Source organism: Momordica charantia (genome assembly GCF_013281855.1).
Source record: "Momordica charantia cultivar OHB3-1 chromosome 8 unlocalized genomic scaffold, Mcharantia_2.0 BLBB01000008.1, whole genome shotgun sequence".
NCBI lineage: Eukaryota > Viridiplantae > Streptophyta > Magnoliopsida > Cucurbitales > Cucurbitaceae > Momordica > Momordica charantia.
The window spans coordinates 1019172-1033044 of NW_028275166.1; the positions used below are offsets into that span (position 1 = coordinate 1019172).

The window sequence follows — 13873 nt, forward strand, 5'->3', positions numbered from 1 at the left end:
GATGTGGTTAGATTGTATTTGACATCTTTAAACTACTATCCGTTAGGTTAGAGTTATTCTAGCTTTTTAATGATTATGTTCCACAACAAAAAGTAAATAGTCATTCTCGTCGTAAGGAAAATGATCTGACACGGACTAATCTGTCATGAATTCTAGAAGTTAGAAAATTTAAAGGATCTCTAAAATAAAGGGTCAACCAGACTTCCGACCCCTCCCCTGAAAATATTTTACTCATTATTTAGAGATCATAGGTTCAATTAGCATTTGTTATACCAAAAAATAATAATTTTAATTTTTTTAAATAATTAATTTGTAATTTTTAAAATATAGGTACGAACAAAAATTATAAAACGAGTTTGAAAAATCCTGCTCCAATGCAATGGCCAATGGGCGAAGGGAGGCAGATGCGACACGGAACCGCGGGAAAGAGGAACCCGTTGGCGTTGGCGTTGGTCGCTGCGCCCATAGATTGGCAACCTCGAAGCTCCCCCACTCTCCAAGACCCAATACCCATTTCAGACTCTCAACGCCAAATTCACAGCGAGTAGAGGCAAGGCAACCATGGTGACGCTGGTGGTGGCCAAACCCAAAAATAAATTTCGTTTTAAATTTTAAGTTTTATAATCCCAATTACAGCCAACCTAATTATTCTTCTGCCGCTCTTCTTCCGTCGATTCTTCTTCTTTCTTATTCCTCTTCCGCCGCTTCTTCTTCCGTCCCTTTCTACTGCTTCTCACGCCATTGAACGCACGACCAGGTGAGTAAACTTATATTTTTTAATTCTATTTTTTAAAGCAAGTTATCATGTTATAGTGACTTCTATATGCCCTTCACTAGATGTTAAATCTAGTCTAAAGATTTCTGATTTTGTTGATTTACTTGGTTAAGATCTCTGTGTAAGAATTTTTTAATTATATTTTTTAAAGCAAGTTATCATGTTATAGTGACTTCTATATGCTCTTCGCTAGATGTTAAATCTAGTCTAAAGATTTCTGATTTTGTTGATTTACTTGGTTAAGATCTCTGTGTTGGAATTTAGTTAAATTTTCATATAAATTCACTTCTTTTTATATTAAATAGCGAATCTTAATCAGCTGATTAGATATAGTTCTCAAATGTGTGATTCTGGGGGGCCGGACCCGGCACTTAGTCAATCACCTAGGAACTGACATGTAATTCATTATATGTAACTGTTTGAGTGGTTGGGGTTTCTCTTTTGGCTTTTGCCAGTTTGAACTTTGAACTCAACCTTTTCTCTTTTTATAATTGAAATAGACTTTCCTGTTCTGCTGCACTATTATTGAGATTTTACAATTTCTGAGGAGAATATTTAGGAGTTTCAATGGGTTACAGTCACAGATGATAGTCCATTACTTTGAATAACTAATGTTCTTCATTCTTCACGCAGCTTAAGTATCAAACTGGCGAGAAATAGTTGTGTTTTTGATTGTGATGTTTATGGTGGACCACAAATTTTTTCCTTTTTCTCTTCCATTTAAACTCAGCATCTTTCGTTGCTGTCTTCCCATTCACAAAGTTTTCAAAGTGTAGAATTTCTTATTAATAAATTGATGTTTCATGCAGGTTTGCTAGGTGTAGCTCCTATCTACTGACCGTTGCATTTCCATGCTATCTTTCTTGAAGTTTGATTCTTTGAAGGTTCTTTGCCTCCACGATCTCTTTAAACTATGAAACTGTGTAATAACGTGTTCTTTTGTCTTGTATTCATTGGAAGTTCCACGTTTGTATTACTGCTATTATTTCCTCTTGCCTCTTTTACCTATGATCTTATGTTGTTTTGTTAAAGAAGAGATTATTTTGATCTTTGTTATTTTGGTGCTATTTACACTTACTGGTATGTAATGCTCAAGTTATGTTCTGTTTATCTTATTTTATCAGCTTGACGTATTATTTCAACTTCAGCTTTGAAGATAACTTATAGTTTCACTATTTTTTAATTAAATAAGTTATACTTCAGTTTTACAACATAACAAATACAACCGAAATATAACCACTTATACACTTGATCTAATGTGCTCTCTTAACAGAGTAGAGGCAAGGCAACCATGGTGACGCTGGTGGTGGCAACTACGCTTGATCCAGCATCCATCAATCCTGCAAACGAGCTCCTTGCCATGCCCGGATGGCGTCTGGCCCTTCTCTCCAGGTTGATTCTCTCAATTGAAATTCCCCCATTTCCAACCCCGTTTAATCTGTTTCTTCTGATCATCAGGACATCAAAAGCTTCGCTAATCAAGATGTGAGGCTGCTGCAACACCAAAAGAGCATTGTGGTGGAGGACGACCTCGACAATCGGTGGGAGGAGCTCACCGGCGAGGTGGTCGATGAGGTTATTTTCTTCAGCCGGCACACTGCCGTTTCCAATCGCCCTGCACTAACTGTTCATCCCATTGGTATGCTACCTTACATCTTCTTAGGCGTTTTTGCAAATGAATCGGAACATTAATTTCGGTTGTGAATTTTTTGTGTTCGAAAGGGGTTCCTCATCTGCGTGATGGAGAAGTTCCTCTGCAAGGAGGGAAGCCTGGATGGGCGGCCCCGCCGAGCCCTCGTATAGGCCCCTGGCTAAGGCTCTTGAAGAGCATTGCGCAATCTCACAACCTAGTGCCAGAGTTCGAGGTTTACAATATTTATCTTCTGTTTCTTTTTGTAATACTCGGGTTTGGCGTATTTGATTCATAACTTCTTCGAAAGATGAATGTAGATAACATTGGAGGGTACTCATCATGGACCTGTGACAAATAAACCGACCATGTTTCTGGAAATTGGTGAGTATTTCTTTTTGGTTGTATAGGTGTATCCCCCCAAACAAAAGAAGTAAACAAATGAAATAATGTATCATGAATCTGTGGGATTTTAGAACTTGGTTTGACGTTCGTGCTGGTATTTGTTATAATTATCTCGATTGATTAAGATTCAGTTGTACTTGAGTTTTCCTGCCCCAGTAACTATCTACTGTCATTGGCTTGTAAATGGGGATAATTTTGACCTTCCATTATGAATGGTTGTTCTGTACATTGTGAATTTGGATTTAGGTTAACTTTATTATAGCTTCTTATACTTTGAGAAAGCTGGCTTATAATGAAATTTGGAACGGAAGAATTACCTTGGATATTCAAAACTTGTCAGAGTAGATTTACCTGGATGCACGACCTTCTTTTCCATTCAAATTCAAAGGAATTAATGAAGTTGCATAAGTCACCAAAGGTGTATTTGAGTTATTTGGGACTCGTTGGATGAATGGTATCCATTTTATTTATGAAGGATAACCAATATCAAGTCCTTGAGAGCACGTATTGAAGTGCTTTGCTTTCCTTTTTTAATGAAATACAGGATTATACTTCTGGTCAAAATGAATTGTTTCTCTTTCTGATTTTGGTATAGGCAGTACAGACGAGTATTGGAGGAGGCAAGATGCTGCTCATGTTGTCGCTCTAGTTGAGTAATCCTGGACAGCCATTTTAACTCTATTGATTATTGTTTGTTGTTATCATCGATCTCATGACGTGGCAATGACATCATTCCTGGATGCTTGCAGCTAGTTTGGGAAGGACTTGCAATTGGAGGAGGAAATGATGTAGGAAACTGGAAGAGGTACATTGGTACAAGTACAATTATTAGGATTACGGTTATAGTTCTTGTTATTTTCCCCTAATATTTACCCCTAAATTTCAATAGATTGTTTTAAACAAGTTGTCCACCCATCTTATCATTGAATTCTGTTGTCTAGTTTTGGTTCAGCTGCCTAATTCTGTGATCTCTCCAACTCTTATTTATCCTGTCATCTCTCTATCTAGGTGGTTGACAATACATAGTTTCTAAAGAACAAGCTTCTGTTAAGATTTTATTTAGATTACTAATCACCCTTAACCAAATAATTGAGTTTTCAGGATTAGTGGTACACATGAAATGTCACTGTAGCTAAGTCTTTCTCTTTGTATTTTCATTTCCTCACCAATGTGTTGGTCCGCATTGTGCAAAGTAAAATCTAAGTCCATGTCGAAAAGATGTCAAGACATCATTTGCGTAAATAATTACATAAATCTTTTATGTTTTTTAGCCTTTGGAGTTGGTGTTGTTAACAGCTTCCTAGTTTGCATTGCATGCACTGTCAGTTTCCATGTTTATATATTTCTTCACTTACCTTCTTCTACTATTTCTTCGGCAGGAAGATCTTTTCTTCTAAACGTTTCTTGTATTACATAATTATATAAAGCAGGGAACATAACAAGAACAACAAAGTCCTTCTTGGCATCGGTGGTGGACATTATGCACCTCGCCACATGGACATAGTTCTGTAAGTATAGTTACTGTTAGTTACTCTATCCTTTATTTTTCAGCCTTCATACGTTTTTTCGCATGATTAGTTAATCACGTCTTTTGCCTATCCCACTGTATAGTCTTTTCTTGTTTTTAATGTGACCTGCATGAAAAACAGTGATTGGGGACATTAAAGCTCACAGAAACTTCTTTTGGTTATCTACTTTACTTTTATGTTTCAAGTAAGCGTTGGCTTGTAATGCGAAATGTCATCTTCCATGGTTCTGATTCACTTCAACAAGTTTGAAAATACACTTTGAATGGAAGTAGACGTGTTCTAACGATTTATCTATTCAGCAATAGTGTGTTTCTTATCTGAACAAAAAGGGGGAAAAACAAAAGCACTTGTCCAGTCAATGTTCAAATGGTTTTCTTTTAATCCTTCCAGAAAAGATGGAGTTTGGGTGAGCCACTTGCTCTCTGGATATTCCTTGCCAATGGAAGATCCAAACCAGTCAAATGGAGATGCGAGCAAAAACGGTATTGGCGGGAGCTGGAGAGAAGCAATTAAAGCAGCATTTGAGGCTACTAAATCGGCTTTCCCCGATGGAAAGATCATAGCACACCTTGATCACAAGTAAGTTCATTCAGTACCGTAAACGTCAACTTTCGGCTTCTCGTGCATCAGAACTCTGTATTTTATGGTGATAACCTGAGCAATGTAGTTATTTGATGTGATGATTTGCTTCTGGTGTTGAATTGCAGGAGTTTCAAGGGCTGGCAGAAGAATGCCATAACTGGGTTTCTGGGTGAACTGGGCATCAAAATTGGCAAACCAAATGACTTCTACTGAGATTCTTTTTTGAAGAACTCGCTCAAGATTATCTTCAGGGCTTCGGCTGCTCAACTCAGGATTTAGTAATCAGAGGAAATATCTATAACATTATAATATCATTAAGTATTCAATACCATATTACTTTATTACGTTCGTGCTTGCTTGAATACAAAATTTTGAAGATTGAAATCCAATCTCGAAAGTGAAGATGGACTTGTTTGGTTACATTCTTGTTATGTTTCTTCAAATGTATCCAATTTGATATGATTTTTAGATTATTGAAAAAGTTTTTTTTTTAACAAATTGTTTCACTTTTCCATATTTCTCTAGTTAACAAAGGTCAGATGAGTGTTTTTCACAAACAAAAATACAAATTGAATAAGGTATGAATTTTTTTTTTAAAGAATAGGTTATGAATTTACAACAAAAGAAACATTAACGAGTGGGTATTATCTCGGAAATTAATATATATACAATATTATGAAAACTTGGATGGTATTTGGCTATAACAAAGTGAACAATAATAATCAATCATATTCAAGAGAAGCCTTTTAATATTTTGATGCAACATTGATATTTGCATTTTGTAAGCTATTTAAGGAATGGTTTTAGGGTAGGTGAGACATCTCTTTCTATTACAATAAATCCCAAAACCATAGGCCATACCATTGCTAGCCAAAGGAAACAAAAAAAGTTTTTATTCTCTCTTATAGGTGTATCTACAATTGGGTAGGCCTCACCATATTCCTTTCTCCTAATGTTCTTATTTTAAAATTTTAAATGTAGGGGCAAAAAACCCACTATGACCCCACTTGCCAATTGGAGGATTCAAGCTTGAAAAGGGCAAATCCTTGTTGCCCCCAACAATACTTTCATCGTCTTTTGAGGTTGTCTTTGTCATTTACTTGGGGCACCTCTCCTTTGATTACATTATTAACATATAGGGTAAATATACCAAATCCTCACTTTTTTATTTATTAATTCTTAATTTTGTCGATTAAGAAATCGTTATATAAACATATTTGATTCTAATGCAGTGGATATTCATGATTGTAATGCATGCCGAGGTATTATTATCCAGTATTTATGCAAAGAATTGCACAATGCTGTTAAATGAACCAAGTTCGAATCCGATTCGGCTTGACCTGAACTCAAGAATGAACCTGCACAAGAGGGCAAACTCTCCGACGCTCAAGTCAGTGTAGGCCGGACTCAATATAAAGTTCGAAATGAGATTCGATACCTGAGCGGGAAATGAAGCCCTCTATTTATAGGTGGCGGGTCCGACAGTACTCACGACCGGCGGTTATCTTTGTCCTTTTTCATGTCGAACCTGTCCGGTTTGAGCAGATCGAACCCGTCCAGGTCGGACTGGAGCTTTTTACACTTAGCCTTGTCGATGGACGAACACAGTCTTCTCGACAGGTTCGAGGTGGACTTGGATACTTTATTCCTTGAACACCAATGAGCGTCCTCCAATGTGTCCCATGTATTTTTACCCCCAAACATCCGACCAAATACCCGGACTTCGTGACGTCTATCGATGAGGTCGAAGCTCAAGCTGCATGTGAAGGTCTGAAATTAACGATGGAGACATCTATCCGGTTCAATTGGAATTAGATTATTGGCGCGTCTTCAACTTGTTCCAACAGCAAACGGAGGATGTTTCAGAAGTGGGAGAAATTGTGGCGATGGCGAGAGGGCTTTTACCTGTTGAAGCGTCCAGCTCGTTCCTGTTCACCAGAAGAGAGGGGAACGAAGCCGCACTGGCAAGGAGAGCTCTTCTTCTTCGAGAAAGCAATATCTGGTTGGAGGGATGGCCAACGAAACTCCATTCCATTTTTGCTTAATTGTTCGTACTTTTAGTCTAAAAAAAAAATATTTGTACACGTCGAGATGTCATTCAAATGCTAACATCAGTTAAATCAAATCCGCCCATCCGTATCAATTTATTCAAGTGAATGTTTAAGTGACGTTTTTACGAGTGTCGATAAGGACCAATGTAAATAATAAAAGGCTTCGATGGAATTAGTCCAAATAATGGAAGTCATTTATCTCGAATTTAATATCCTACGAGTTACTTTGAAAATTAATTTTCATTTTTATATTTTTTGTTCAATATATTTGACTTTTTTCTGCATGGAATTTGGTTGAGTGTTGTGACAGCTATTGAGCATTTATTATTTTCTACCATAAATCAAGCTCCATCTTCCTTAGGCACATATGCAGACTGGCCATTATTTTGTCAAATTAATAATATTTTAAATTCATATGATATAAAAAAAGAAAGAAAGAAATACTTGTAAGAAAAGAAAAAGGTGGATTTAAACATCTTCACCTTTGACTTCAATTATATATATGTACTTTCTTAAAGAAAAAAAGAAACTATATGTTTGTACTCATGTATATAGTTTTTTTTTTCTTTACTTCACGACTTTGATTCATTTTTTGTATCTTTGTACTTTCAATTTCTGTTTATTTTAATATATGTATTATCAAATATCTGTTTTAGTTCTCGTGCTTTAAAAGGTAGTCATTTTAATATCTTCATTGTCATTTTCACTTAATTCCTTTATATTACAATTTTAATATGATACTTCATCACTAAATTTTTGTAATCGTAACTATAAATTTGTTTTAAGAGATTTCTGGTATAATATGTGTTAAAATTTTAAAAATAAACATAAAATATTCACTTTTAAAAAATACAAGGAGCAAAACATATGTTTTGAAAATAAATTGACTAAAATTAATAATAATTAAGAATATAGAGATTAAAATCAATAAAATAATAAAATAATATTTATTTTTTTAAAGGGCATATAATTTTTTAATTAAGACACCATGTACTATAAAGAATAATATTAGGTGATTGGACTTAGTTGTTTTGATGCTATAAATTAATTAACCCTCAGACTTTTAACATATCAAGTCTAGAATCCTGGATTCTTGATGGAGGAGTATAATATTTTAATTTTGATTAGTAGAAAATGGGGGAGAAAAATTAATTGAAATCAATCTTTATCTTTTACAGTTGACTTGAACATAATTTAACGGGTTAAGATTTTTATGTTCGATTAAAAAGTTGTGAGTTCAATTTTTCGTCCCTATATATTATACTAAAAAAATATCTCTCACATGTTTCTTTGACAATTCATAAGGATATACTACATTATTTTTAAAAGTCCCAAATTTTAAAATATTAATTTCGTTAAATTATAAATTTAGTCTCTACCTTTAAAATTGTAGCTAATAAAATTTTTAATTAAGAAAATATTGTTATCATGTATTTAACAAGTTTCTCCACTTCAAAAAAATGGTTAATAGGTGATTGAATTTTTATCTTATATATCTAAAAATCTATTATCCATCAACCTTCTTTAAAAAATTCAAAGACACACGATTGAAAATTTAAAATTCAATTAAACACAAAATTTATTTTACCTTTAATAGGTCTATTAATTTTCAAAATTTGATCGAAAGACCTGTTTTTTGGTCCAACAAATTGGTCCAATATGAGGGGAGTTAATAAATTTGTCAGCCATTGACTAAATTTGTAATTTAACTTGTTAATTTTAAATAACATTTAATTGCCAATTATTTTGAACCGCTAATTCATGGGAATTATATAAATTAAAATCACATCGGAGAACTATCAACAGCTGTATTTTGATCGAATCAGGCACAACAATCCGGGGCCCACTAAGATTACGTCATCATTCGTCATTTTGAACTTTTGATGTAATCCGGGGCCCTCTGCAGACACGTGTAGAGGATCTCCGATCCCGTGCCACGTGTCTTTTTCAAGCAAAACAGCCCGGCCTCGAACGCATACAGTTACGGAAATCCAACGGTCATAATTTCACGCTCACGATTTCATGCGTAGGTCCGGCCATATTGGATCACTACCTTTTTATTTATCTATTTTTTTTACGAAGGTCAGAGTGGTGGGATCGATGAATCTATGTATGTGGGCCCCGCCGCCAAAATAAAACAATTAATTGAAAGAAAAAAAAAGAAAAAGAAAAAGCATATTAATACATTTGGCAACGAAGTAATGGATTCTGAAGCTGCTGTTCCGGCGATACGAATCGGAGCAGGAGTAGTGGTTTCCGGTGAGTTGATTTTTCCGGCGAGAGAGTAGCGACGCAAAACTCGCCACCGGAGTTATTTGATTTAGCAACAATAGCGGAACGCTCCGGCAGCTCCGTTACGTACGCCGGCCGTTCTTAACTGAAGTTCACAAAGCTTCCTTCAATTACGCTACAAGTAAAGCGAAAGAGTTCGGTGAATCGGAGAGGCACAGAGGAGGCATTTCGATTGCTCTGGATATTTCTTGGTCCAGTGATCGTCGGCGCGTCATGCGGCGGAGTTTTGAGGAGAAATTCCGGTTTTCGGAGGAGGTTGGGAAGTAGGTGGATTGAAAATTTGAAAGTGAAGAAGAAGAAGGAGGCTCGGATTTTTTATTTGGTGAAGAAAACGAAGAATTTGGTGAGTAAGTAAGCGAAAAGCGAAGTTAAAGAAGAGGAGCGGGTGGGGGAAATGAACGGAATCATAATTGAATACTATACCTGCGGAGTATTAATTGGGGACTGGAGTGGGTAAGAGCATTTGTTTTCCTCCCTTCCTTTATTAATTGCTGTGCCGTGGCTAAATCTGCCATGGCAGGTGACCTTCTTTTTGAGGCTGATAACAGAAATAATTGGGCTCTCTCTTTGTGCCTCTGCTCCATCATAAATTCAATCACCAAACTAGGGCGCTCCTCTTCCTACTCTTTCAATCTCGGCGTTCTTTTCATTTATTCATTTTATATTATCAGGAGGTTTCTGCCTCAATTTTATCGCATCTGTTCTTCTGGTTTTTATATGTTCCAGAGGTTGATATTTTTGTTCTTTACAATTTCTTGTTGAACTATGTATTATGATATTGTTTGAATTTTTTGCTTCCTGACTTCATATTTCCATTTTCCATTCTCTGATGTTTTGCAATTTCTGAGGTAGGGGTTGGGATTGATTTCATCATTAGTTGGAGATAAAGGAGAATAGGTGGGAATTTTGATAAAGGATGATTTCATACCCCCCTTCTTTTTTATTATCAATCATTTTAAGTTATGATGTTTCTGTTGAAAGTTTTGTTTGCTTTTGAAAAGTTCTTCCGGCTTTTTTACCGCTCGTCTTTTTTTCTCTTTTATGAGTATTTGTAACAGGCTTTGGATTCCCAGCACGTATAGCCCAGAGAATTTTTTAATTATATTTTTTAAAGCAAGTTATCATGTTATAGTGACTTCTATATGCTCTTCACTAGATGTTAAATCTAGTCTAAAGATTTCTGATTTTGTTGATTTACTTGGTTAAGATCTCTGTGTTGGAATTTAGTTAAATTTTCATATAAATTCACTTCTTTTTATAGTAAATAGCGAATCTTAATCAGCTGATTAGATATAGTTCTCAAATGTGTGATTCTGGGGGGCCGGACCCGGCACTTAGTCAATCACCTAGGAACTGACATGTAATTCATTATATGTAACTGTTTGAGTGGTTGGGGTTTCTCTTTTGGCTTTTGCCAGTTTGAACTTTGAACTCAACCTTTTCTCTTTTTATAATTGAAATAGATTTTCCTGTTCTGCTGCACTATTATTGAGATTTTACAATTTCTGAGGAGAATATTTAGGAGTTTCAATGGGTTACAGTCACAGATGATAGTCCATTGCTTTGAATAACTAATGTTCTTCATTCTTCACGCAGCTTAAGTATCAAACTGGCGAGAAATAGTTGTGTTTTTGATTTCTATGTTATGGTGGACCACAAATTTTTTCCTTTTTCTCTTCCATTTAAACTCAGCATCTTTTCGTTGCTGTCTTCACATTCACAAAAGTTTTCAAAGTTGTAGAATTTCTTATTTAATAAATTGATGTTTCATTGCAGGTTTGCCTAGGTGTAGCTCCTATCTACTGACCGTTGCATTTCCATGCTATCTTTCTTGAAGTTTGATTCTTTTGAGGTTCTTTGCCTCCACGATCTCTTTAAACTATGAAACTGGGTAATAACGTGTTCTTTTGTCTTGTATTCTACTTGGAAGTTCCACGTTTTTATTACTGCTATTATTTCCTCTTTGCCTCTTTTAACCTATGATCTTATGTTGTTTTGTAAAAGAAGAGATTATTTTGGTCTTTGTTATTTTGGTGCTATTTACACTTACTGATATGTAATGCTCAAGTTATGTTCTGTTTATTTTATTTTATCAGCTTGACGTATTATTTCAACTTCAGCTTTGAAGATAACTTTTAGTTTCACTATTTTTTAATTAATCGAAATCCTTGCAATTGATCTTATCTCTTGACTCTTACCCTGAGGTTGCCTAGACAATAGTGAATTGCTAATTCAGAGGCCAAGACAATCCTCCACTTTTTGCCCAATTCCGGATCTAACTTGCATTTGTAATTATGCATCTGCAGAAAGTGACCATCCAGTTTACCATTCAATTACCAGCCCAAAGTGTGTTCCAAAACTACTTGAATGCAACTACGATACTCTTGAGTCACAAAACCAGGTCATGAGTAAAAATCCAATTGGACTCTCATGCCCAGAGAAGATAAACCAGGAGGATGCCATTCAATCTTCATATTCTACTGGTCATGAGAATAGTTGCACGGGTACTAAATTAGCTGCTCGTCTGTAGATGGTTTTGATGATAATGCTGATGGTATTAGTGCATTTGTGGCACCATCCAGTAAGAAACCCTCAGACTCGTACGTGGACAAAAGTGTCATGGAATTTCAAATGCCAAAAACGATAGTTTGTGACCAAGAAATTGATGTCAATGATGTGAAGGACATCTGCATTGACGATGGGTTGTCTTCTCTGGAAAATTTCTTCTTTAGGAGTACGGATGAGAAGTCAATCTTCAAAATCCTTTCTCTGGAGGAAGATCCAAATGAGAGTCCTATAAAAGAACCAGAGAATTCTTCTGACGTCTCCAAGTCAATAGCAGATGATAAAAAAATTTCTTTAGAAGACCACTTTGCAAGGGATTGGACTACTCATGATGATGCTAAGGATTTGACACAGATTGAGGAAGCACAACTCGATCTGAGAGAGGCAAAAGTTTCGTTGCAAAAGCTAGTTAGAAAAAGTTGCTATTCTGAGACTTTATACAACATTGGTGTCCAGGTATGCATATTTCTGGCCGAGTTATTGAGCATGTTCCTCTTGCACACCACGTTTGTTTTATTTTAGACTGCATATATTCAAGGAAGTTCATTCTGAATGATAACTAATGCAATGAATAGTGGAATTCCAGTCTGTACTTTCAGGACAATGATGAAGGATAAATTAAAAAAAGGACAGATTGGTGAAGTAATTTTAGACTCGATTTCTTTCTTTTGACTGCAGATTTCTGGTGAAAAAGCAAACTTGGATGACTCTGCTTCGGTTTCCAAATCTGTTGCTCTGGGTTCTTCGGCAGAATCACCAAATGATAACAATCCAACATATCCTTTAGCTCATAATCATGAATTTGAGAATGGAAGTATTACATTGAATTTCAATTCAGTCTCTCCTGTGGTCAATGGTGGAGAAGAAAATCATGGAAATACCATCTTAAACTATCCAGCACCCTTGGCAAGTAGTTCAGTGACACAGGAGTGTCGCCAAAGTAGTGGTTCTGCAGTTGAAACCCAAGTTTCAACCAATCTGGAATTTAGAACTTCAGATGCTCGATTAGTTTCAAGTCAGACGCAGCATGACATTGGCGAGTCTAGCTTCTCTGCTGTAGATCCGTTAGCCAGTCTTGTTACTTACTCGGGCCCAATAGCTTATTCTGGAAGTATCTCCCTCCGATCAGAAAGTAGTGCGGCAAGCACTCGTTCTTTTGCCTTTCCCATGTTAGTTACAATCTTAATTCCATCTCTTAAGCTTCTTCTTTATATATTTTTTTTTCTAAATTGTAATGGGTAATTATTTCGTCACCGGGTTTACAGATTACAGTCTGAATGGAATAGCAGTCCGGTTAAAATGGTAAAAGCTGAACGGAGGCATTACCGGAAGTACAGAGGTTGGAGGGAGGGCCTTCTATGTTGCAGATTCTGAGTGCTTCTTTGCTATCAGTAGGTTTAGATTCTGTTTGTGCATCATCAAAATTTATTTCACACACATGTAAGTAGGTATTATTTACTGGAGGCTGTGCATTTCATTCATAGTCATTCTTTACCGTTTGGCCTAAATTATGTGAAATTTAAAGTATTAGTAAGTAATACCTCATTCTCCCTCTTTTATGTGGCAACTGGCTAATCGGTTTCTTGCTCTTTTAAATTGCTTTTTGATTTATATAAGGATTCTATCACATGGTTACTCTGCTAAGAATGATATTATGGCCATGAAAATGGATACAAGTTCTATCTGATTTAAACCAGGATGATTCTTTTCTCCCAAAGAAATCCCATTTCTCTGTTGAACCTTTTAATTTCGGGCCTACCAGATTAGCATTTAGAGGTCATTGTTGAGTTGAGTTGAACTTAGTCTTGTTTTCTGCTAGCTAAGGTTGGAAGTTTGAAGCCTAATTATTTGGGAGAGAACCAAAACTGCTATAAAACTTCAGATGAAAATCAATCAGAAAAAGTAAGCTCAAAACATGATTTAGAGAGTTAAATCAAACCAAACTAAACCATTTTCATTAAGTGGTGCAGGAGTTTGATTCCTTTTGGGTATTTGTGTAAAGATTTCAAAATTCAAAGTAGAAGAAGAAGAAGAAGAAGAAGAA

General features: G+C 35.8%; 2 protein-coding genes across 2 annotated transcripts; both read left to right on the plus strand.

The window, feature by feature from the left end:
- Nucleotides 1-358: 358 nt before the first annotated feature.
- LOC111005214 (18S pre-ribosomal assembly protein gar2-like protein) lies at nt 359-13396 on the plus strand. Its single transcript, XM_088127389.1, is given in 6 exon segments — nt 359-757; nt 11041-11155; nt 11571-11780; nt 11783-12285; nt 12508-12998; nt 13095-13396. Coding segments are annotated over 5 exon segments (1323 nt in total). The 5' UTR covers nt 359-757; nt 11041-11145; the 3' UTR covers nt 13204-13396.
- Nucleotides 2049-5341, plus strand: GEK1 (D-aminoacyl-tRNA deacylase). The gene is given in 10 exon segments (XM_088127390.1): nt 2049-2145; nt 2148-2167; nt 2234-2414; nt 2498-2640; nt 2726-2789; nt 3406-3458; nt 3560-3615; nt 4238-4318; nt 4730-4918; nt 5047-5341. Coding segments are annotated over 10 exon segments (954 nt in total). The 5' UTR covers nt 2049-2066; the 3' UTR covers nt 5135-5341.
- Nucleotides 13397-13873: the final 477 nt, after the last annotated feature.